The sequence below is a fragment of the Delphinus delphis genome, chromosome 10 (genome assembly GCF_949987515.2).
Source record: "Delphinus delphis chromosome 10, mDelDel1.2, whole genome shotgun sequence".
Taxonomy (NCBI): Eukaryota; Metazoa; Chordata; class Mammalia; order Artiodactyla; family Delphinidae; genus Delphinus; species Delphinus delphis.
In genome coordinates this window covers 60246143-60272058 of record NC_082692.2, presented here as the reverse complement: position 1 = coordinate 60272058, position 25916 = coordinate 60246143, and the positions used below count along the sequence as shown (strand labels likewise).

General features: G+C 42.6%; 1 protein-coding gene and 1 long non-coding RNA gene across 4 annotated transcripts in view; one reads left to right on the top strand and one right to left on the bottom strand.

The window, feature by feature from the left end:
- The window catches only part of LOC132432215 (uncharacterized), a 266402-nt gene that overhangs the window by 91702 nt on the left and 148784 nt on the right, over positions 1-25916 (bottom strand). The window lies entirely within an intron of this gene.
- MYRIP (myosin VIIA and Rab interacting protein) overlaps positions 1-25916 on the top strand; it is a 217716-nt gene that overhangs the window by 165305 nt on the left and 26495 nt on the right. For both annotated transcript variants that reach the window (XM_060022307.1, XM_060022306.1), the window contains exon 11: positions 15114-15353. In XM_060022307.1, coding sequence (XP_059878290.1) covers positions 15114-15353 — 240 coding nt within the window. The remainder of the gene's footprint in view (positions 1-15113; positions 15354-25916) is intronic.

Sequence of the window (25916 nt, the reverse complement as noted above, 5' to 3'; positions counted from 1 at the left end):
TCATAAGGCAAATGCTAAGAGCTATAAAAGAGGAAATTACAGTAACACAATAATAGTGGGGGACTTTAACACCTCACTTACACCAATGGACAGATCATCCAAAATAAAAATAAATAAGGAAACACAAGCTTTAAATGACACAATAGACCAGACAGATTTAATTGATATTTATAGGACGTTCCATCCAAAAACAGCAGATTACACTTTCTTCTCAAGTGCACACAGAATATTCTCTAGGATAGATCATATCTTGGGTCACAAATCAAGCCTCAGTAAATTTAAGAAAATTGAAATCATATCAAGCATCTTTTCTGACCACAACACTATGAGATTAGAAATCAATTAAAGGGAAAGAAACTTTAAAAATACAAACACATGGAGGCTAAACAATACGTTACTAAATAACCAAGAGATCACTGAAGAAATCAAACAGAAAATCAAAAAATACCTAGAGACAAATGACAATGAAAACACGATGATCCAAAACCTATGGGATGCAGCAAAAGCAGTTCTAACAGGGAAGTTTATAGCTATACAAGCTTACCTCAAGAAACAAGAAAAATCTCAAATAAACAATCTAACCTTACACCTAAACGAACTAGAGAAGAAGAACAAACAAAACCCAAAGTTAGCAGAAGGAAAGAAATCATAAAGATAAGAGCAGAAATAAATGAAATAGAAACAAAGAAAACAATAGCAAAGATCAATAAAACTAAAATTGGTTCTTTGAGAAGATAAACAAAATTGATAAACCATTAGCCAGACTCATCAAGTAAAGAGGGAGAAGACTCAAATCAATAAAATTAGACATGAAAAAGAGAAGTTACAAGGGACACCACAGAAATACAAAGCATCCTAGGAGACTACCACAAGCAACTCTATGCCAATAAAATGGACAACCTGGAAGAAACAGACAAATTCTTAGAAACGTATAACCTTCCAAGACTGAACCACGAAGAAATAGAAAATATGTACAGACCAATCACAAGTAATGAAATTGAAACTGTGATTAAAAATTTTCCCGGTCTTCCCTGGTGGCACAGTGGTTGAGAATCTGCCTGCCAATGCAGGGGACACGGGCTCAAGCCCTGGTCTGGGAAGATCCCACATGCCACACAACTAGGCCTGTGAGCCACAACTACTGAGCCTGCGTGTCTGGAGCCTGTGCTCCGCAACAAGAGAGGCCGCGATAGTGAGAGGCCCACACATTGCAATGAAGAATGGCCCCCACTTGCCGCAACTAGAGAAAGCCCTCGCATAGAAACGAAGACCCAACACAGCCAAAAATAAATAAGTAAATAAATAAATTTAAAACTGAAACAAACAAACAAAAATCTTCCAACAAACAAAAGTCCAGGATGAGATGGCTTCACAGGTGAATTCTATCAAACATTAAGAGAAGAGCTAACACCCATCCTTCTCAAACTCTCCCAAAAAACTGCAGAGGAAGGAACACTCCCAAACTCATTCTATGAGGCCACCATCACCCTGATACCCAAACCAGACAAAGATACTACAAAAAAAGAAAATTACAGACCAATATCACTGATGAATACAGAAGCAAAAATCCACAACAAAATATTACAGACTCCAACAACACATTAAAAGGATCATACACCATAATCAAGTGGGATTTATCCCAGGGATGCAAGGATTCTTCAATATATGCAAATCAATCAATGTGATAACCATATTAACAAATTGAAGAAGAAAAACCGTATGATATCTCATTAGATGCAGAAAAAGCTTTTGACAAAATTCAACACCCATTTATGATAAAAACTCTCCAGAATGTGGGCACAGAGGGAACCTACCTCAACATAATAAAGGCCATATACGACAAACCCACAGCAAACATCATTCTCAATAGTGAAAAACTGAAAGCTCTGCCTCTAAGATCAGGAACAAGAAAAGGATGTCCACTCTCACCACTATTATTCAACATAGTTTTGGAAGTCCTAGCCATGGCAATCAGAGAAGAAAAAGAAATAAAAGGAATACAAATTGGAAAAGAAGAAGTAAAAGTGTCACTGTTTGCAGATGACATGATACTACACATAGAGAATACTAAAGATGCCACCAGAAAACTACTAGAGCTAATCAATGAATTTGGTAAAGTTGCAGAGTACAAAATTAATGCACAGAAATCTCTTGCACTCCTGTATACTAATGATGAAAAATCTGAAAGAGAAATTAAGGAAACACTCCCATTTACCAATGCAACAAAAAGAATAAAATACCTAGGAATAAACCTACCTAGGGAGACAAAAGACCTGTATGCAGAAAACTATAAGACACTGATGAAAGAAATCAAAGATAATATGAACAGATGGAGAGATATACCATGTTCTTGGATTAGAAGAATCAAAATTGTGAAAATGACCATACTACCCAAAGCAATCTACAGATTCAATGCAATATCTATCAAATTACCAATGGCATTTTTTATGGAACTAGACCAAAAAATCTTAAAATTTGTTTGGAGACACAAAAGACCCCGAATAGCTAAAGCAGTCTTGAGGGAAAAAAACAGAGCTGGAGGAATCAGACTCCCTGATTTCAGACTATATTATAAAGCTATAGTAATCAAGACAATATGGTACTGGCACATAAACAGAAACATAGATCAACGGAACAGGATAGAAAGCCCAGAGATTAACCCATGCACCTATGGTCAACTAATCTATGAGAAAGGAGGCAAGAATATACAGTGGAGAAAAGACAGTCCTTCAATAAGTGGTTCTGGGAAAACTGGACAGGTACATGTAAAAGAATGAAATTAGAACACTACCTAACACTATACACAAAAATAAACTCAAAATGGATTAAAGACCTAAATGTAAGACTGGACACTATAAAACTCTTAGAGGAAAACATAGGAAGAACACTCTTTGACATAAATCACAGCAAGATCTTTTTTGATCCATCTCCTAGAATAATGGAAATAAAAACAAAAATAAACAAATGGGAACTAATGAAACTTCAAAGCTTTTGCACAGCAAAGGAAACCATAAACAAGACGAATAGACAGCCCTCAGAATGGGAGAAAATATTTGCAAACGAATCAGTGGACAAAGGATTACTCTCCAAAATATATAAACAGCTCATGAAGCTCAATATTAAAAAAACAAACAACCCAATCCAAAAATGGGCAGAAGACCTACATAGACATTTCTCCAAAGAAGACATACAGATAGCCAAGAAGCACATGAAAAGCTGCTCATCATCACTAATTATTAGAGAAATGCAAATCAAAACTGCAATGAGGTATCACCTCACACCAGTTAGAATGGGCATCATCAGAAAATCTACAAACAACAAATGCTGGAGAGGGTGCGGAGAAAAGGGAACCCTCTTGCACTGTTGGTGGGAATGTAAATTGATACAGCCACTATGGAGAACAGTATGGAGATTCCTTAAAAAACTAAAAATAGAATTACCATATGATCCAGGAATTCCACTACTGAGCATATACCCAGAGAAAACCATAATTCAAAAAGACACATGCACCCCAATGTTCACTGCAGCACTATTTACAACAGCCAGGTCATGGAAGCAACCTAAATGCCCATCGACAGACGAATGGATAAAGAAGATGTGGTACATATATACAATGGGATATTACTCAGCCATAAAAAGGAACAAAATTGGGTCATTTGTAGAGACGTGGATATATCTGGAGACTGTCATACAGAGTGAAGTAAGTCAGAAAGAGAAATACAAATATCGCATATTAACGCATATATGTGGAACCTAGAAAAATGGTACAGATGAGCCGGTTTGCAGGGCAGAAGTTGAGACACAGATGTAGAGAACAAACGTATGGACACCAAGGAGGGAAAGCCATGGGGAGGTGGTGGTGGTGGTGTAATGAATTGGGCGATTGGCATTGACATGTATACAGTGAGGTGTATAAAACTGATGACTAATAAGAACCTGCTGTATAAAAAAATAAATTAAATTAAATTTAAAAATTAAAATAAAAAAGATGCTGCTCCTTGACCTGAGATCCAAGAGAAATTTATCTCATGGGTCCTTGTGGAGAGAATGCAGAATACAGCACCCTCCACAATAAACTGCTTCAAACGAACACACACTTTGGAGGCTGCTTCTCACAGTGTCCCTCAGTGTGGACCAATACATCGCTCTGGGGACAACTCAGTTGGGTCAGGTCTACGAGGGGCCAAAATACTCTGACCTCTGCTGGTCCGGGTTGCTCCAGGATTAAATTGTAGGATCTGTAGAGGAGTGGATGGCTGCCTCCTCAGGCCCTGGCTCATGAGTGCTGTGCAGCTCTGAATTCAAAGGCATGCACCTGACAAGTGCCTGCAAGACCATGCATGTTGGGGGTAGTATGGCAACACCCCCACGCCCATGAACAGAGGCACCTGACGGGTCCACCCACCTCGGAGGTGTGTCAAGAGAACGCTCCCAAGCAAGCCCTTAAATCTTCTCAAATTGTGTTTGAATTTCCTCCAGTACACAGACCAAAGGGTGACAGTCCCCACCTCCCCATCCCCAATTCTTCACCATTGATTTTCATATCTTTTTAGGTGTGGAAACTTCCTTTAAATGAAAACTTAGAGAGCCTCTCTGAGACAAGTCTGCCGTCCCCCCATGCCTCTCACTCCCACCTCCACAGCAGCCTAAGCAAGTACAGATCATAACCTGCAAAAAGTTTAGAGCAAGTATGACCAAATACCCCCTGGACAGCAGAAAAACCTTGAGTCAAGTATCTGTCAAGTGATTCCCCTTATTGGTGAGAATTGCTGGGTGCGCCCTCTAAGACAAGCCGGTTGCAGAGAACAGGTCTAGAAAACAATGAGACATTTGCTGTATAACAGTGTTTCTTAAACATTCTTGTGTCATAGGCTCTTTTGAGAACCTGATGAATTATTAAGTCTTCTCGCCAGTGGGGGGAGAAATGTGCATAAACACAAGCGCTCAGAGCTTTACATTTTTAAACAGGACTCTGTTGGATATTAAGGATCATCCACCCAAAATAATGACTTTTGTTTTGCTATAGTTAACTTATAGCCCTACTTTGGGCAGATATCAAATAGAGGGGCTACCTGTCAGTTAAAGCCTTTACTTACTTGTGGCAGTAAAACCGTATTCATTCCACGAGGCAAATGTTGAGCTCTCTATATGGCAGGGACTCGAACCCAGCCCACTCACAACAGATAGCAAGTCGTTTGCAATGAAAAGAAGGGAATCTGGAACACCCCTCAGCCCCGCTACCCCAGCCCCTACCCTGAAGGTCATCATGTGATTGTTCAGGAGACTCTTCCTGCCCCTTCTGAGATTCTGACTCTCACGCCTGCATTATGGTCCAGGTTCTGAATCATCATCAAAATCCAAGGATCATGTAACTTAGTCTACACCCAATGCCAATCCAGAGTCAAAGAAAAAAATAAAGATGAAATCCACTGTGAATGCTGCTTCCTTCCTAAAGGATTTTTCCACAAAGTAATAGGCCAACTGTGGTCAGTGTGAAAATAATTGTGTCTTAAATGCCTGTTCCTCATGTAAATATTGACCTGAGAAGTCCAGGCTAATGATTTTCCAGATATTTTATACAGATTGCCATAATTCTAGGGAATAAATGGCTGCTGTTTCGACAAATGGCATAGTTAATTCTGCCAGATTATAAAGGGAAAACAGACTAGGGGCAGAGCTCATCCATCAGAGGGATTTGGGTTCTGGGAGAGGGAGATGCGACCCAGATTTGATTAAGGTTTTGTTTATTTTGAAATCAATTTTATAATATGAAGGACTCAGAGAACAGCTTGGGATTCACACCAGGACAACTGACCTGTAATTATAAAAGCTAAAATTAAGGCTTCCAGATGACACCCAGGTGCTAAGTTCCTATAACCTCCTTCACCAAATTCATCCCCAAGATCCGGGCCCCATATCTGCCTTCTGTGAAGCTCCACTGACCCAACTCAGACCCTTCCAGGTAAAGCAGTTCTTCTTGAGGCAGGAAGATTATAATATTAAATTTGATAAAATTCCAGGTTCCATCTTCCCATTTCCACCCTGTTAAGTTGGCCAAGGATTTGATGTATATTTTGGTACATATGACTGTTCTTATCACACCAGTTATTTTTTTTAATGCTTTATTCACCAGAGTACAGCATGTGAATAAATCTAGTTTTAGGTTAACAGCAATACACTGGGAGAGGACAAACCTCTATCTTAAGGCACCAGAGACAGAACTTTTTCGAGTCCTCAGAAGAAACAGGTCAACAGTGGAGTCAGCCAGCCCCAAGGCTCATTCTGCTCTTCTTGGATTCGGGATAAATATGCCAAGGGATTTGCAAGTAAAGCTATGTACATTTGTCACGTACAGTGCCTCTAGGGTTAGTTAACCTGTTGGGGCTTTTCTCTGAAGTTGACTAAAATGATATCTAAAAGCAAGCTTCAGAAATTCTAATTTTTTAGGTCAGGTTCAGTATCTTTCACCACAGGGGCTGGGGAGAGCCACCAGGACACCAGGATATATTCAATGAAGCCTGACATGTAACACCTGAGAGTAATTCTTTAGCAGGGCTCTTTTTAAAAAGATGGAGAAAACCCAGAGCCTCCCACCTCCCCCTCAAATGACCTGGCAGTTGAAAGCCAGGCTCTAGGAAAAAGTGTTGCTAGGACTGCGGTTGTTTAGCCTGGAAGACATTGACATTGCTCCCTTCAAATGTGTGGAGAATTTTGATGAGGATGATGATAAGGCTGAGTAGGAGAAAAACTGCTTTGAATTAAAGCAAGCAGGATTTCAAGGTCTATAAAGACAGACCACTAGGGCGACTGAAGGTAAGGACAGTCCTCTGAGACTGTGGCTTTGCTAACTGTTCTCCTTCCAAGGAGCATGGTTTAATTTGGAGCTTCTAGCCTCATCTTAGAATAATGCAAAGAGCTTGGCCTTCAGGGTCAGGCCGTCTTCAGCTCAGCCATACACTAGGCACCTGACCTTGGACAGCCTACTCAACCTCAGTGTCTCTGTGGACACAGAGGGAACGACTGAGACCCCTGAAGGAGATTGTGTGCCTCGCCGAGGGCAGTGCTCACCCACATGGCTGTGCTCAGCTGCGAGAACTGTCCAGTTCTCACATACCCATTGCCTCCATTTATTTCCACCTCTTTGTTTCTCAATCTTGAGAATTCACAGATTACTCAAGAATTTTTCAGAGGATATCTAGTTTGAGAACAGCTGCATTCAAATTTAAACACTGTCAAGGTAAGAAATCTTTAGCACCACCAGAAGCATAAATGCAAACGAAGGAATGGCGATCCACGGCAGCACTCAGCTGTAAGGTGGTTGCCCTGGTAATCCAGAATGTGCCTTTTTTTTTTTTTTTTAGGTTATCAGTGAAATGAAAACCAAAATTTAAAAATTAGTATAAAGAACTTGCAGACCACCGAGAATAGATTAGAAGTCTCTTGCTTAAGAAAATGTACTAGCTTATCTTAATGAGTATTCCGTCATCAGGTGTTTAAAATTTTACATCTTTATTTAGCCAGAATCTCCATGTTCCACACACTAAATGGAAGTGTGCAAAGAAAAGGCAACGTTTTGATCTTCCATAACCGCCTTAAATTTCCTCATCAGCCTCCGCATTCTGAAGAGCCAGGAATGTAAGCCAGGCAATCCAAGGAACACTTAGCCTCTTGCGATTTAATCAACTTTCTGTTTAAAACTGTATTTTTTAAAGTAAATAACCAGTCGTCCAACCCCTCCACTTTCTCTACCTTCACTGTCTTGGGGGTGGGGAGGGGGGCTTCTGGTGTCCTCTTAGAGCTAAGCAGTGTCCTCTGGGTCCCTGCAGGTCTCTCAGTGATGGGGCCCCTGTTCATTAAGTCATCCCCCTCCTGCTCCCCGCCCAGCATTCCCCACCAGTGTCTAAGGCTCCCTCTCCTATGTGCTCAGAGAGGGAGTGCAGGAGACCCTCCAACAGAGGGTTCTGTGTGTCAGAACCCAGGATCTCTCCCTCAGGCCCCAGCTCGGCTCTCACTTTCATCCACTTCCCACACGGCTGTCCAGCCACAGGGCAGCTACCTCATTTCCACTGTAGGGAGCCCCTGGGTGCTCTACTTCGAGCCACACCAAAGATCTTCCATAAGCCAGCTTCTGGATGCCCTTGGGGCCACCCAGGAGCCAGGGAGATATTTGACAGATAAAGCTCAGTTCCTTAGGTGGATGCTTAACCTTCTGCAGTCTGACCCAGGCCTGTTTTCTCCATACCCCCAAGTTCCCACTCTCTCCACTTCTGAGCCTTATTCCTCTAACTATACTGAGCAGTTTCATATACCCTGGGTCTTAGTGATCCTGCTGCTTCCTCATCAAGAATGCTTGTCCCCATGTCTACATATTAAAATGCTCCTCACCTCTCTTTTTTTTTTTTTTTTTTTTTTTTTTTTTCCTGCGGTACGCGGGCCTCTCACTGTTGTGGCCTCTCCCGTTGCGGAGCACAGGCTCCGGACGCGCAGGCTCAGCGGCCATGGCTCACGGGCCCAGCCGCTCCGCGGTATGTGGGATCTTCCCGGACCGGGGCAGGAACCCGTGTCCCCTGCATCGGCAGGCGGACTCTCAACCACTGCGCCACCAGGGAAGCCCCTCCTCACCTCTCAAGAACCTGCTCAGAGACCATTCTTCCCATGGAGCTGCCCCAAGTCCTCAGACCAAGGGACTCCTCCTTCTCAGGCATAATGGGGGCATTACTCACCTCTCACAAGGTCCTCATCATGATTCTTACTCAGGGCCAGAAAAAAAAAAAAATTATCGTTTCCCAGGGACCCTTTTTCTTTTATCAATCCAGTGATCTTTTTTCATTTCTGTCATCTATCTCCTTCTAATCACTTTTATATAGACATCTCCCTTTAGCATTTGTCCAATTACAAGCAAATTTGGTGCACAAACATCATAAAGAATCTGCAACACATCTTTTTAGCAGAACAGGATGGTCTAGATTCTTGTTGCAAAATATGTGTGATGAAGCCCTTCTTGTTGAATGACTAACTGAATGAAAATACCATCTTTTCTCTTATCCTGATAAATATGTTGTTTACTCAACGATTCTTGGATTGAGAAAATTCACCTAGGACACTGTCATCTGAAGATTCTTAGTCTGAGATTTTACTTATACAATCAATTCCATCACCATTGTTAGAGTCTGGGGAGCTGCTCTTCTCTTTAACTTCATCTTCTGAGTCATCTAATTGTGAAATGTTCTCTGTCTGTTTTATTCCTTTGCCATTATGAAAAATTTTGAATTCTCAACCATATACAATGAGCTAAAAGCAGACTCAAAACAGTGATGATTTATTCTGATGTTGAATCATCCTTCTAGGTAATTCCATTCTTCTGTTTTATTATTCTAGTCTCTTTTTAGCATAATTGGAAATATTTGATGAGTAATGATGAAAGATAATTCCCAGGATGATGAAACAGCAAAATATTTCAAAAGATAAGGAAAATGAGATCATAGAAATCCCTTCATGTATCTAGATTTATAAAAGGGTCCAATGAACCCAGATAGTAATTGCAAAATACAATGAGTTTTATTTACAAAATTAGTACATTTTCACTTTGTTTGTTGGGAGTTCTTCAAGGAAGAATAAAAGCCATGAAATACCAAGCCTTATAAATAGATACAACAACTTAAAGAGGAAACTCAAAAACTAATACTGGGAGATTGGTTCAGGATGGTGGAGTAGAAGGACATGTGCTCACTCCCTCTTGCGAGAGCATCAGAATCACAACTGCTGAACAATTATCGACAGAAAGACACTGGAACTCACCAAAAAAGATACCCCACATCCAAAGACAAAGGAGAAGACACAAAGAGATGGTAGGAGGGGCACAATCACAATAAAATCAAATCCCATAACCGCTGCGTGGGTGACTCACAAACTAGAGAACAATTATACCACAGAAGTCCTCCCACTGGAGTGAAGGTTCTGAGCCCCACGTCAGGCTTCCCAACCTGGAGGTCTGACGACAGGAGGAGGAATTCCCAGAGAATCAGACTTTGAACACTAGTAGGATTTGATTGCAGGACTTCCGACAGGACTGGGGGAAACAGAGACTCCACTCTTGAAGGGCACACACAAAGTTGTATGTGCATCAGGACCCAGGGGGAAGGAGCAGTGACCCCACAGGAGAATGAACCAGACCTACCTGCTAGTGTTGGAGGGTCTCCTGCAGAGCTGGGGAGAGGCTGTGGCTCACCACAGGGACAGGGACACTGGCAGTGGAAGTTCTGGGAAGTACTCCTTGGCTTAAGCCCTCCTGGAGTTGGCCATTATCCCCACCAAAGAGCCTGCAGGCTCCAGGGCTGGGTCGCCTCAGGCCAAACAACCAACAGGAGGGAAGTCAGCCCTACCCATCAGCAGACAAGCAGATTAAAGTTTTCTGAGCTCTGCCCACCAGAGCAACACCCAGCTCTACCCACCACCAGTCCCTCCCATCAAGAAGCTTGCACAAGCCTCTTAGATAGCCTCATCCACCAGAGGGCAGACAAAAGAAGCAAGAATTACAATCTTGCAGCCTGCGGAACAAAAACAACATTCACAGAAAGACAGACAAAATGAAAAGGCAGAGGACTATGCACCAGATGAAAGAACAAGATAAAACCCCAGAAAAACAACTAAATGAAGTAGAGATAGGCAACCTTCCAGAAAAAGAATTCAGAATAATGATAGTGAAGATGATCCAACACCTCGGAAAAAAGAATGGAGGCAAAGATCAAGAAGATGCAAGAAATGTTTAACAAAGACCTAGAAGAATTAAAGAACGAACCAACAGAGATGGACAATAACTGAAATGAAAACTACACTAGAAGGAATCAATAGAAGAATAACTGAGGCAGAAGAACGGATAAGTGACCTGGAAGACAGAATGGTGGAATTCACTGTCGTGGAACAGAATAAAGAAAAAAGAATGAAAAGAAATGAAGGCAGCCTAAGAGACCTCTGGGACAACATTAAATGCACTAACATTCGCATTATAGGGGTCCCAGAAGGAGAAGAGAGAGAGAATGGATGCAAGAAAATATTTGAAGCGATTACAGTTGAATACTTCCCTAACATGGGAAAGGAAATAGCCACCCAAGTCCAGGAAACACAGAAAGTCCCAAGCAGGATAAACCCAAAGAGAAACACGACAAGACACATAGTAATCGAACTGACAAAAATTAAAGACAAAGAAAAATTATTAAAAGCAACAAGGGAAAACTGAAAAATAACATACAAGGGAACTCCCATAAAGTTAATAGGTGATTTCTCAGCAGACACTCTACAACCCAGAAGGGAGTGGCATGATGTATTTAAAGTGATGAAAGCGAAGAACCTACAACCAAGCTTACTACACCTGGCAAGAATCTCTTTCAGATTTGATGGAGAAATCAAAACAGTTACAGACAAGCAAAAGCTAAGAGAATTCAGCACCACCAAACCAGCTCTACAACAAATGCTAAAGGAACTTCTCTAAGTGGGAAAAACAAAAGAAGAAAAGGACCTACAAAAACAAACCCACAACAATTAAGAAAATGGTCATAGGAACATACATATCAATAATTACCTTAAATGTGAATGGATTAAATGCTCCAAGCAAAGACACAGGCTCACTGAATGGATACAAAAACAAGACCCATATATATGCTGTCTACAAGAGACCCACTTCAGACCTAGGGACACATTCAGACTGAAAGTGAAGGGATAGAAAAAGATATTCCATGCAAATGGAAATCATAACAAAGCTGGAGTAGCAATACTCATATCAGATAAAATAGACTTTAAAATAAAGAATGTTACATGAGACAAGGAAGGACACTACATAATGATCAAGGGATCAATCCAAGAAGAAGATATAACAATTATAAATATATATGCACCCAACACAGGAGCACCTCAATACATAAGGCAAATGCTAACAGCTATAAAAGAAGAAACAGTAACACAATAATAGTCGGGGACTTTAACACCTCACTTACATCAATGGACAGATCATCCAGACAGAAAATTAATAAGGAAACACAAGCTTTAAATGACACAATAGACCAGACAGATTTAATTGATATTCATAGGACATTCCATCCAAAAACAGCAGATTACCCTTTTTTCTCAAGTGCACACATTCTCCAGGATAGATCGCATCTTGGGTCACAAATCAAGCCTCAGTAAATTTAAGAAAATTGAAATCATATAAAGCATCTTTTCTGACCACAACGTTATGAGATTAGAAATCAATTACAGGGAAAAAAATGTAAAAAACACAAACACATGGAGGCTAAACAATACATTACTAAATAACCAAGAGATCACTGAAGAAATCAAAGAGGAAATCAAAAAATACCTAGAGACAAATGACAACGAAACACGACGATCCTAAACCTATGGGATGCAGCAAAAGCCATTCTAAGAGGGAAGTTTATAGCAATACAATCCTACCTCAAGAAACAAGTAAAGTCTCAAATAAACAATCTAACCTTACACCTAAAGGAACTAGAGAAAGAAGAACAAACAAAACCCAAAGTTAGTAGAAGGAAAGAAATCATAAAGATCAGAGCATAAATAAATGAAATAGAAACAACGAAAACAATAGCAAAGATCAATAAATCTAAAAGCTGGATCTTTAGAAGATAAGCAAAATTGATAAACCATTAGCCAGACTCATCAAGAAAAAGAGGGAGAGGACTCAAATCAATGAAATTAGAAATGAAAAAGGAGAAGTACAACAGACACCACAGAAATACAAAACATCCTAAGAGACTACCACAAGCAACTCTATGCCAATAAAATGGACAACCTGGAAGAAATGGACAAATTCTTAGAAAGGTATAACCTTCCAAGATTGAACCGGAAGAAACAGAAAATATGAACGGACCAATCACAAGAAATGAAATTTATTAAAAATCTTCCAACAAACAAAAGTCCAGGATCAGATGGCTTCACAGGTGAATTCTATCAAACATTCAGAGAAGAGCTAACACCCATCCTTCTCAAACTCTTCCAAAAAATTGCAGAGGAAGGAACACTCCCATACTCATTCTACAAGACCACCATCACCCTGATACCAAAACCGGACAAATATACTACAAAAAAAAGAAAATTACAGACTAATATCACTGATGAATATAGATGCAAAAATCCTCAACAAAATACTAGCAAAAAGAATCCAACACATTAAAGGAATCATACACCATGATCAAGTGGGATTTATCCCAGGGATGCAACGATTCTTCAATATATGCAAATCAATTAACAAATTAAAGAATAAAAACCATATGATCATCTCAATAGATGCAGAAAAAGCTTTTAACAAAATTCAACACCATTTATGAGAAAAACTCTCCAGAAAGTGGGCATAGAGGGAACCTACCTCAACATACTAGGCCATATTTGACAAACCCACAGAAAACATCATTCTCAATGGTGAAAAACTGAAAGCATTTCAGGAACAAGACAAGGATGTCCACTCTCTCTACTATTATTCAATATAGTTTTGGACGTCCCAGCCATAACAATCAAAAAAGAAAAAGAAATAAAAGGAATACAAATTGGAAAAGAAGAAGTAAAAGTGTCACTGTTTGCAGATGACATGATACTATACATAGAAAATCCTAAAGATGCCACCAGAAAACTATTAGAACTAATCAATGAATTTGGTAAGGTTGCAGGATACAAAATTAATGCACAGAAATCGGAAGCAACCTAAATGCCCCCTGACAGATGAATGGATAAAGAAGATGTGGTACATATATACAATGGAATATTACTCAGCCGTAAAAAGGGACGAAATTGGGTCATTTGTAGAGACGTGGATGGACCCAGAGACTGTCATACAGAGTGAAGTAAGTCAGAAAAAGAAAAACAAATATCGTATATTAACACATATATGTGGAATCTAGAAAAATGGTACAGGTCAACCGGTTTACAGGACAGAAATAGGGACACAGATGTAGAGAAAAATGTATGGACACCAAGGGGGGAAAGCCAGGGGTGGGGGGTGGGATGAATTGGGAGGTTGGGATTGACATATATACACTAATATGTATAAAAGAGATAACTAATAAGAACCTGCTTTAAGCACAGGGAGATCAGCTCGGTGCTTTGTGCCCACCTAGAGGGGTGGGATAGGGAGAGTGGGAGGGAGATGCAAGAGGGAGGAGATATGGGAACACGTGTATATGTATAGCTGATTCACTTTGTTATAAAGCAGAAACTAACACACCGTTGTAAACCAATTATCCTCCAGTAAAGATGTTAAAAAAAAAAAAAACCTACTGTATAAAAAATAAAATAAAATTCAAAAAAAACCACAAACTAATATTGGGTCCAGTGGACCCTAATGGTACTTTAAGGGTTATCTTGCTAAGATTCCATACATATCTGTCTAATATAAGGTGAAAAATAGAGAGTTAGAATGTCATGTCTTCCTGAACTTCCCCAGGCCTGGTCAGGGTTCTACTCATAGAGAGAGCTTCGGAGATAGTAGGAGCCGGAGATGTAATTGTGTAATTATCAAGGGAAGGGCACACAGTATTCCTTATGTATGCGCAAGGACCCTGCACCATCTCAAAATCTGCGATTTGCCTAGAATACCATTCTTTCCTTTCTCCCTTTTAGCTGGGTAACTGCTACACTTTGAATCTCCACTCAAACACCATCTCCACAAGCAAGCTTTCCCTGAGTCCCAGCCCTGCCATCCGGTGCCCCTTAGAGGGCTGTCAAAGCCTCCCTCCCCACGCACTGCTTCTGTGCACTTGTCAGGGTTTTAGTGTCTTCTCCACTAGGGGGCGGGCGGAGGTTTGCTCAGCTTTGCATCCTCAGCACCAGCACAGTGCTGACCCTAGTGGGCACTCGGTAAGTATTTTGCAAATGAAAAACACTGAAGTCACTTTTCTGAGTACAGGTGCTCACCTGCCTTAATTTTTAACAAAGTGTTAAGATGCATGTGTTTGAAGAAGTAAAAATAAAAAGTCCATCCATAGGGAAAGCAGATCAGGTAAGAGCTTCATTTTCCTGATTGTCCTTTACTCAGGGATTATTGGGAACAACAAGCAACATGACTGTAGCAGAAGAGTCTTCAGCTCATGATTCTGGCTTTCATTTAGGTGTCTGGTGATTTATCAAAGACTGACACCTGCAATGAGGCTCGGCACCCACAGGCCGGCACAGACGCTGCAGAAGAGAAACGGACAAACAGGCTGTACGAGTTGGCAATGAAAATGAGTGAGAAGGAAACTTCCTCTGGGGAGGATCAGGAGTCCGAGCCCAAGACAGAGTCTGAGAACCAGAAGGAAAGTCTGTCCTCTGAAGACAACAGCCAGAGTGTCCAGGAAGAGCTGAAGAAGGTAAGCTCTGTGAAACCACCTGCAGACGGCTTGGTTTCTGCAGCTGGGGTGTGGGGGAAGGTTCTGCATTTGTGCAGAGATGTGCTGGGACCCCAAAGAGCACTCTCTAAAATGCCCATCCCTATGCACTTGGGAGAACCCAAGAAAACTCTGCTTGATTAACGCTGTTATTCAATCAGGAAAGTAGCACCGCGTGTCCTTGGAAGTCTCCCAAGACCTCTCATCTCCTATTCTTCATCAAAACAGCCCTTACATTTCGACTCTATAACGTAGTACCCATGATCTCTCTCATTGGTAAAGAGCTGTGTTATTTCCCGCCCCACCCTCTCCCAGGAAGGAATGTTTCCTGTGGATTGAGAACATCTAGCCAATCCTCTTTTAGCCAATGATGATGCGTCATTTCATAGTATAAAGTCTTTGTGTGGAAAGTGGCCTTCTGGATCATTTATCTCTGCAGTTTTCAGATTTTGGCTTGTTTGACTTAGCCAGAAGCCTTTCTCAAACAAACCTTATATGGAATCCCAGTGTTTTAAACAGATAAAAGGACTGCTGCTCTGAGGGTCCCCAAAGCTCCAACCACCTGATCTTCAGTCCCACCATCCTCCCTTCCTTCCCCCAAGTTGGCCATCGAGTTCCAAGGGACATTGTGTGGAAGGCACAGAAAATAGACCCTGCCACTGGCAGAAAGGGATACCAGCCTTTCTGCCCACCGTCCTCCAGCACATGCCTGGGTTCCCACTACAGCTCCACCAAGTACGTTCACACTAGACTTGGCCCCCTGGTCAGGATATCCCTGCTGCCTCCAGTGGAAGGGGAAGAAGCTAGCATTTGTTCAATGTCTCCTACATGCCTGGCACTTTGCACATGTTAGTTAGTTCATTTAATATAAAACCTTTGAGGCAGACACAGACCCATGTTGCAGATGAGGAAACTGAGTCTAGTCACAAAGCTACTTACCCAAGGCCCACAGCTAGTAAGTTTCAGAGCTGAGGCTGCATCACAAACCTGCTTGGCATCAAATCACAGGCTCCTTCCTTTACAACAAGCTGCCTCTTCTGGAACTCAGATAAGATCTTATCTGGTAACATCTAGACTTCTTTGTACTTAGGATCAATTTTTTCCCTATTCTGAGAGTAGGCTATCTAAGCTAACAGGCTGCTGGTAACCCACGTGCATGGTGAATGAGTCCCCTTCATCTGCTCAAGAGCCAAGCTGGGGTACTGTGCAGGAGCCTGGCCAACCCAGGAATGACCACAGGTGGTCCAGAGCAGGCCCCAAGGGAAGTGGGGACCATCCTCCATGGCTGAGGCCCTGAACCTTCCAACACCTCAGACTCTGCCTTGCATTCATTCCCAACCCGGCCTCCATAATCATTGAATCCTCACTCATAAACCTGCCGGGTCCTTTGCCTAGGGATGGCGCACATCTCTTTCCCCCAGCATTTCTGTGGGTGGAGAGCAGATCTTGGCCTTCACGGGCAGCCCTTCCCCAGGATATGGTCTCCGACCCATTGCCTCTTCAATGGTTATGGGCTCTGATCCTCTCTGTTACTTGAACCGATGGCCCATTACAATCACATTTGTCTGCTAGAGCTGAGAGCCAGACGGTAACTGAAGAATATCACATTATTTCTTACAGTGGCTCCACATCCTACTGGCTTTGCTGCCTGGTGGTCCCAAGGCACCAAAAGCTCATGCTGTACCCGCAGCACGCCAGGCTGGGATGAGCCACGCACACACGCCCCTCATCAGCCTGCAGGCCTCACCTTCTGGAGGCACAGCCATCCGTCTGTACTGTGCTCTTCTGGGCAGAATGTGAACAGGGAAAGGCGGAAAATCCTGGGTGCTGGCCAAGCCCTCCATCCTGCCCCCATCCTGCCCTGTGCCCTCGCTGAGCAGGAAATTAGGGGAGTTGCTTTTATTCAAACTCCCAAATGTGTCAGTTTCTCAAAGTTTAAGTCCTTCCCACTGCCGACCATGAATCAATGGATTAAATAGTCAACCAGATATCACTTGTGTATGTAAAAACCCAGATAGCAAACAAAAAGAGGTAATCAATATATCTCTCTCCATCAGGCATCGGCTACTCTGATGAAAGGAAAACAGAAATATACGTTCATCTATGGAAGATTATTTAGAGGCAGAAGGGTATAGAGATAGGCTTCAGGATTAGACTGACTGTGAAACACATCCATGCAGTTTGCAAACTTTGGACTTTGGTTCTAAGCCAAGGCCATTTCTTGCCTGCTTCCTATACCCCGCCCCCTACCTGCCCTCCTTGGCCCCTCCAATCCTTTCTCTACTCAGCAGCTGGAGCTGCCCTGCGGCCCTTGAACTTGCCTGTCGACAAGCCCAAGTCTGGCTTGTTTTTATATCGATCCCTAAAAACCAGTCCAGGTCTTCATTGTTGATTGGACAAACACATGTTGGCCGTGTCTGTAAAATGGGGATAATCATACCCCCTTATAGAGCTGGGAGGACTGAATTATGCAGCATAGAGGTAGCACACAGCCAGAGCCCAGCAAATATTAACAACCTCACAGCCCCTTTAACAACCTCAAGGAAAAGAAACTTCACTGTCGTGAAATAATGCCCCTGTGTTAGCACTGAGGGAACAGCTTAGTGCCTATGTCCCGTCCACACGTGCAGTGTCAGGCCAGAGGTCTGTAGCCACGTTCGGTGCTTCATTATGCTCTGAAGAATGTAATGGGGAAAATAGCACATCAGAACCTCCCAGGTTCCCATCTTCGGGATCAGAGTAACTATGACTTCCCTTGTAATCCGACCACAACTAGTTTGTCCAGCGCTCACACATGTACACACACACGCCATGGTCGGGGAGTGGATCTGGGCTAAAGAAACTGTTCCAGAAGCTGTTCGTGCCTGCCTTATCTCTTTACCGTGCTACTGCACACTGGCCCAAGGTCCATCTGCCTGGGGGCTCCCGGCACAGCAGGAGCTCCTCTTCCTGTGCAGAAGGCAGGCTGGGAGTGAGAGAATAACACTCCCCTCCCCAGAAGCAGCCCTAACCAGTGACTGATGGGAAGAGTGTAAATACTCCACTCCTTTGCCTCCACTGAGGTGGTGACCCACGGAGTGTGTGCTATCCACTGATGCCCCGAGTTCCCCAGCAGATTTGGCTCTGGGCACCCGCAGTGAGGACCAGCTGGATCTGGCTGCCTTCTCTTCCCTGCCTTGCCCCACCCCCTCCTCCACTGGTTCCTGGGATCACTTCCCAAATAAACTCCATGCACTCGAATCCCTGTCTCAGGGTCTGCTTCTGGGGAAACCAGACTAAGACAGTAACCAAACAGGAAAACACACAGAGTCCCCAGTTCACAAACACTCACTGCAGTATCTGTGACTAAGCAGTGGAGAAATCCAAATGCCTAACTGGCTGCTAATGGCCTCTGCCTGACCACGAGGATCCCTTACACAGAGAGTTTTATCCAGACTTCACCATTCCTCCTGCCTCTATCGCAGGTTCTTCTCTCCGGGAGCCAAAGCAGAGGAATGTGCATATTCCCATAGACACAGGGACATCAGTGGCAGTTCAGTGTCCTTGGTATGACAACCCATGTAGGTATTAGGGCTTCACAATCTTGTCCAGCAGCAGAATAACCATTTTAGAAACATGCTGTTTCTTGATGGGAGTCAGCCCTTCGCTGTAGGCAGACTTGTCCCTACAGTTGATTCACTTTGGCTGGGTGTTGGGGGCCCAATGATGATTCAAGGATGGTCACTGCCATCTGAATTTTAACTACCTGAAGAACCAGCTTGTAAAACTTGGGGCCAGCCCAGAAACCTGGATTCCTAGAGGCCATGTTTTTAATTGAAGTCATCTTGGTTTCATTGAACCTCATGGTCAACCTTCCAAACCTTGGGATCCTTCAAGCCCGGGAATAAGCACTTGCTTCCCCTCTGCCGCTGGGCAGGTGGCTGTGCCAATGGTTATGGAAAAAGGCCTGGCTGAAGTGGTTCCTAGAACCATCTGCCCCTGGATATGCAGGTGCTGCATTCCTGAGAGAAGGACGCAAAGAAAGGTCAAGAACTCCTGGCCTGACTTTGGAGACTACATGCAGGGGCTGAATCTCCCACAAAACCCTATCTCCCCAAGCTTAAAGCAGTGATCCCCAAGGTCCCTGCTCCCCATGGTTCTAGACATGTAAAGCATTAAATAGGTTTTTGTTTCCTGATATTAGTATCATTTATGACACTATTTATATGACAAAAGATGTCCTATGTGTCAAGCTTTTGGAACATGAGTGTTTGTTGAAGGCCCATATTAGTGAATTCTTGCATTATAGTCAAATTTGTACACGCAATGTCCTGAAAGCAAAGTGTCTTTGTTTATTAATTATCACAAGTAGCTGAATCATTGTGTTTTAGTTTCACAAGGGAGTCACAGACCAGCAGATAACTCCCATATTCATAGTTTCACGGAATAATTCTCCTCAAAGTACTGAGACTTCCCTAAAGTAATAAATGTCTTTCTCCTCAAATAAGAGACAGATCTGTGCATCTTCTCACAGCTGCTCCCCATTTACTAGCATCAAGTCATATAGAAACACAGTACTGGTCAATGGATAAGCAGACAGATTGATTGTTGCCTGAGAAAACCCAGAGCTGTGGGTTTCTGCAGTTTAATGTGCTTGTGAAAAATTTTTTGTCGATATCACAGTGTTAACATAAAATCAAGTATTGTCCATGTGTGTCTCACCCTTGTAAAATGACTCACCATCCACATGAGGATTCAGTGTCTTTCACCCCAGGTAGTATCTTATTTGAGAAGCATGTCTCCATCTTCAGTTGGCGCTAAAGGTTCAATCCCCACTTATACCTTACAAGCTACACTGATCTCAGTAGGCCTTATGCCTGTTGCCTCTTCTAACTTTCTATTTAACTGCTGCGCTAGGAAAAAAGAGAAGCTTTAGCTGTCCACTTAGAGCTACAGCTCTTATCCACAGCGCTTGAACAGGTGAGGTTTCATTTCACTCCTGTTGTCACTGGTGTCACTCATTCCCACGCTTGTGTCCTGTGTGTTTGGGGGAGGGGCCTGCACGGCTGGGAAAAGAGTTCTGGGTTCTCTCCTGGATTATGAGGGCTTCAACAGAACATCTTCTTCTCTAGGCAAAAGATGAACTGAGCCCTCGAGAATTAATATACTCATAATGCTAATAGATAAAAAGGCAGTCTACATAAGCAGACAATTGACCAAAAATAAAAGCAAAAAAAGAAGAATGTAAATGACCAATAAGCATATGAAAAAATATTCAACTTTAATTGTATCTCAGCTGTATTCAATACAACACCTAGCCTAGAACTTGGCATATGGTGTGCACAGTCATTTTTTCCATTCAACAAAAGCGCCTTGAGGCACTGGGAAGACAGCCATGAACAGGGCAAAGTTTATCGTTTGTTCAGACAAGCAATAAAAATGCAAATTGAAATAATGAAATGCCACTTTGCCTAACAAATTGGATGGTTAAAAAGAACGATAATCAATGTTGGTAAGAGTTCGGGGAAATAGGCAGTCTAATACCCACAAAGTAACACATATTAGCACACTGGTGACTTGGTAACTCTAAGCAATCAAAGTGTGCACACCCTTTGATCCAGCAAATACGCTTTCAATCATTTATCCTAAGGAATAACTGGACAAGCAGCCAAGGGTATGTCACAATGCAGTTCATCAAGTGTTATATTTTTATACTAGGAAAACTTTGAAACAACCTAAGTGTCCAACAATAAGGGACTCTTGGGGAAATGGAGGGGATGAGGTCCAGAAAACAGATGGGGCACTGGCATTGGAATGGCAAAGACAGAATAGTCCAGATACAAGTAAGTGGATAAATTTGATGTTTAGGAAGATGAAGAGAGTTTGTTTTATGTTCTATGCTTCCCCCCCTCCGCCCCTCTGTTACCCAGCCAAACTTGGGTCTGCTTGCCTGGGCACAGTAAAGCCAATCTACTGACACTGGGTTGTGGTGAAAGGAAATGTAGCGTTTATTGCAGGGCACCAAGCAAGATTGGGGATGGCTAATGCTCAAGAGGCCGGAACCCCTGATGGCTTTCACGGAAAGGTTTTTAAAGGTAGGGTGAGTGAGAGGGTTGCAGGGCACATGATCAGCTTGTGTACATTCTTCTGATTGGCTGGTAGTGAGGTAATGGGGAGTCAGCATCATCAACCTTCTGGTTCCAGCCTGTCTGGGGCCTGCCTACATGCTGGTGGTCAGCATGCAGTTAATGTTTTCCACCTGCGGGGGTTTCAGTATTTGCAAAACAGCTCAAAGGATATGGCTCAGAATGTTATCTTATAGCCCTTGAGAGGAACTAAAGGTATTTGACTTTGTTTAATGGCTAAACTATCATTATTTTGTCTTGCTTGACTGTTTTCCTTTGCTTCTGCATTTTCTCACTTCTAAATTTATTAAATTTATTCTTTGGAACTCAGGGATGGCCTAGGAGGCTAAAGTCTTTCTACAAACAAGAGGCAGGCAGAGGACATGGGGGCAGGGGACGGTCTGTCCTGGGAAGGCCCCATAAGGTCCTGCTTGGCTACATCTCTAGCTTTCTGAACTAGAAGGCAAGTTTGCCTTCTGAAAGTGAGGGATAGTGAAATTTGAGTGTCAGGATTGTGGAGAGGGTTTGAAATAGCTATTGCATAGAATGGGAGAAAAACGTGTGGAGAAATATAAAGGATCCCCAGGGTAAGGTCAGAGATCACAAACATTTACTTGAGATAAAAAGAGCCCGTAAAAGAATACAGCAACTATGCACACTACTATGTATAAAATAGATAAAAGACCTATGGTATAGCACAAGGCACTATATTCAACACCTTATAATAACCTATAAGGGAAAAGAATCTGAAAAGAATATATAGATAGGTACATATAACGGAATTGCTTTGCTGTACACCTGAAACTAGCATCACATCGTAAATCAACTTCAATAAAAAAAAAGAAAAGAATACAGCAACTTTGAATGCAAATAAATGCAAAATAAAAATTCATTCTATTCAAAGAAAAGGTCTAGTAGTAGCAAGTCTATTCATGAATCTGTATCATTCGGCACAATTACGCAATACAGCTCAATAGGTTCTGGGATTTACATTAGAACTGCCCACTTCATAACTAAAATTTATAGATGAATCTCAAACCAGACTGGAGGAGTGAGGAGATAAAATGGAAATTAATTCCAACCACAACAGGAACAAAAAAATGTGAAATTAAAGCTTAACAAGAAGACTGCAGATCTCTCAGAAACCTACCAGTTTTGCTGGTAGGAAAGACAGTGTAAAGAAAAATTCTTCCAAAATGAGGGTAGATATTTACTGTAATTTAAATCAAAATCTGAACTAGAAGTTTTTTTTAACTTTTCAAAAGGATTCAAAAAATCACCTGATAAAATAAAGTCAAGAATAACTTAGAAATGCTTAGAAAAAATAAAAGAAATGAAGAGGACCTATCTATTAAGATAGTAAATCATGTTTTAAAGGCAGAGTAATTAAATTTGTGAGATATTGATAAAGGATGCAATGCAATAGTCCAGAAGTATGCCCTAGAATATACTTAATTTAACTCACAACTGATCTCATAATTACCACCCACCTCTCACCCCTGGTTGGGAAGAGATCATTTTTTAATAAGTGTGTTGAGACGTATGTGCACTTGTTCTTTTGGGGGAAGGGATGTGGCAAGAGAGGAAGGTCCTTAATGTTCTCTCCAACAAAGGAATGAATGGCTCCCCCAGGTTTGCAGGGCCAGAAATACGTACAGGAGACAATAAGGAAAAGATGCCAACTTCCCATGAGAGGTAGTGGCACAAGTTCTGGAGTTTGAATTCTTGTTCAATCCTTGTTACAAATAATTGTTGAACTATTCTAAGAGCTGTAATACAATAGGGACCAGAGAGAAAAGGTCCCTGCTCTTGTGGAATTTACCCACTGTTGGGGGCGACAGCTGATAAGTATGTAAACACATACAGGGGAAGAAGTCCTTAGTGATCAGTGCTAAGGAGATTCAGCAGGATGCTCACGGATGGAGTTGGAAGGAGTATGAGTCATGGATGATCCAGACTTTTCTGACCAACTCTGTTTTCCACTGAAACCCGAAAGACACAAAGGGAAAAGTCAGGCAAAGATCTAAAGGAAGGGCTTTCCAGGCAGAGAAAAACATGCAAGGCCTTAAGGTGGAAATGACCTTGACAAGTTCAAGGAACGGCTTAAAGAGCTAGGGTAGCTGGGGCAACGTGGCCAAGGGGAGAGCACTTGGAGAAGTGAGAGAGGGAGGGGCCAGAGCAAGCCAGCGGTGTGGGCCATGCGGAGAACTTTGGCTTCTATTCTGTGTGAGATAGGAAGCACCTGGAAAGGTTTCAGCAGAGACATAACAAGGAGGACCTTACATTTATCAAGATCACCCTGGTTGCCATGTGCCACCTCTGTTCCAAGTGAACGTGGAAGGTGGTTTCCTGTGTCATTGGGCTACTATGGAGCTGAGCACGTGCCCTGGCAGAGCCCTGGTTACCGCCAACAAGTGGGGAAGTGTGTCCAGTGAGTATCAGGAAATAATTTTCTGAGGAACAGCCAGTATGCTAAGCAAAAGAGATTGACAACTATGATCACCTCCTCTGCCAGGACAGGAAGTCCTGCCTGCCCTACACCTGCCCGGGCAGGTATGGTCAAAGGCAGTGGCCCCAGCATTCCCCTCCTCTCTCACCATCACCAGGTCCTGGAGTGGCCTTGCTCAGGTGCCCACATCAAACAACAGGGACTCCACCAAGGAAGGGAAAGAAAATGACCATGGGGAAACATACAGACCAGTGGGTTTATTTCTGGAACTAAATTAAATGTGCAAATAGCACATTTAAAAAAATTCATTTCGGGCTTCCCTGGTGTTGCAGTGGTTAAGAATCCACCTGCCAATGCAGGGGACACGGGTTCAATCCCTGGTCCGGGAAGATCCCACATGCCGCGGAGCAACTGAGCCCGTGTGCCACAACTACTGAACCCATGCACCGCAACTACTGAAGCCCGTGCCCCCTAGAGCTCATGCTCCGCAACAAGAGAAACCAACGCAATGAGAAGCCTGCGCACCTCAACGAAGAGTAGCCCCTGCTCGACGCAACTAGAGAAAGCCCGCATGCAGCAACAAAGACCCAACTCAGCCAAAAATAAAATAAATGAAATAAATTTTTTTAAAAATTCATTTCAATTATCACAATTTTTAAAAATCTTATTTGTTTCATAGGTGGCTTTGACCATCAAAATCTAAACGATTTAAGAACCAAAACATTCCTAGAGGTCCATTCTCTGATCTCCATTACATTTCATGTTTCAGTTTATTACATATGCTAATTTATTAGGTTCATACTCCAATTTCTTTCCACAATTCTGTGCCACCTTCTTTCAAGTCAGTCGTTGGGGACGTGAGTCTGTTCATGGAGAATGTATTTTGACGGGTTGTAGAGGCTTTGCCGGAGCGCCTTATGTTTCATGAGAACTGAAACATATTTGCATTGAATTTTTCTAGCAGATTTCTGTCAACTATTCAGGAGGACATATGGAGTTTCTTTTCTTACCTTTGAGAAGGAAAAAAATACATGAAATCAGGGCATTTGGACAAATTTCCTTGCTTGCTCTGGCGGTTTGATAGAAGCATTTCATAAAGCCAAGGCAGCATCTGTAATGTGGGACAGAAAAGTAATGAGCGGGCTGTGAAGTCTGGATCACACTTAGATCAGATTTTCTCAGAGGCCACATTCTTGTTCACTCTGATTGTTTTTGGTGGCTCCATCTCAGGTAGGCTCAGTAAGGCTCAGAACAGGAGCTGGTCGCTTGGGAGATCTCAAGCTCTGTTGTGTGGCTTGGTCATTGGTGTACAAATCAACGAGCTTGTTCCGATTGATGTCACTTGGTGGAGGCTACAGGCCCTTCTCTCGCTGATCTGTTGTTCATGGATCTGATTATTCAGTTAGATTCTGTTGTTCCATCACTTTCTGCAGTCCATTGGGTCCCAGGAATTATGCAGGTGGAGGAGGTGATGTGGCAGGTGGGAAGGAGTGTGGACCTTGAAGACCAAAGTCTCTGGGTTCAAATCTCAGCTGTGCATCTTCTTCCTTGAGCCGCAGTTTCTTCGTCTCTCAAGATAGGATGAAAACAGCCACCACATCAGGTTGTGATGAGGGTTACACGAAATCACGAGAAGCCTGGGGTCAGACCCGGCACAGGAAGGACGCACATTAACACTGAGCTGGCTCCCTTCCTTCCTCTCTTCCTCCCTAAAGGGCTCTCTCAGGAGCAAGGTGTCCCAGGAGAGAAGGTGAGGCCACGTACACATTCTATGCAACTTGAACATTGAAAGACTTTTCTCCTCTGCCTGTAATTCCTGCATGGGAGCCAACATGTTTTTAGAAGACTATGTCAAAGTTCTTTCTGTTTCCTGTGCTTCCAGACTGACCCCAAGGTCACACATTAACGGAACCTGCTTGCCCCTCTGCAGGTCCACAGCTGTGGCTCCCAGTGCAGGGTAGGACCTGTTTTCTGCTACCTGGGTCTTCCTTC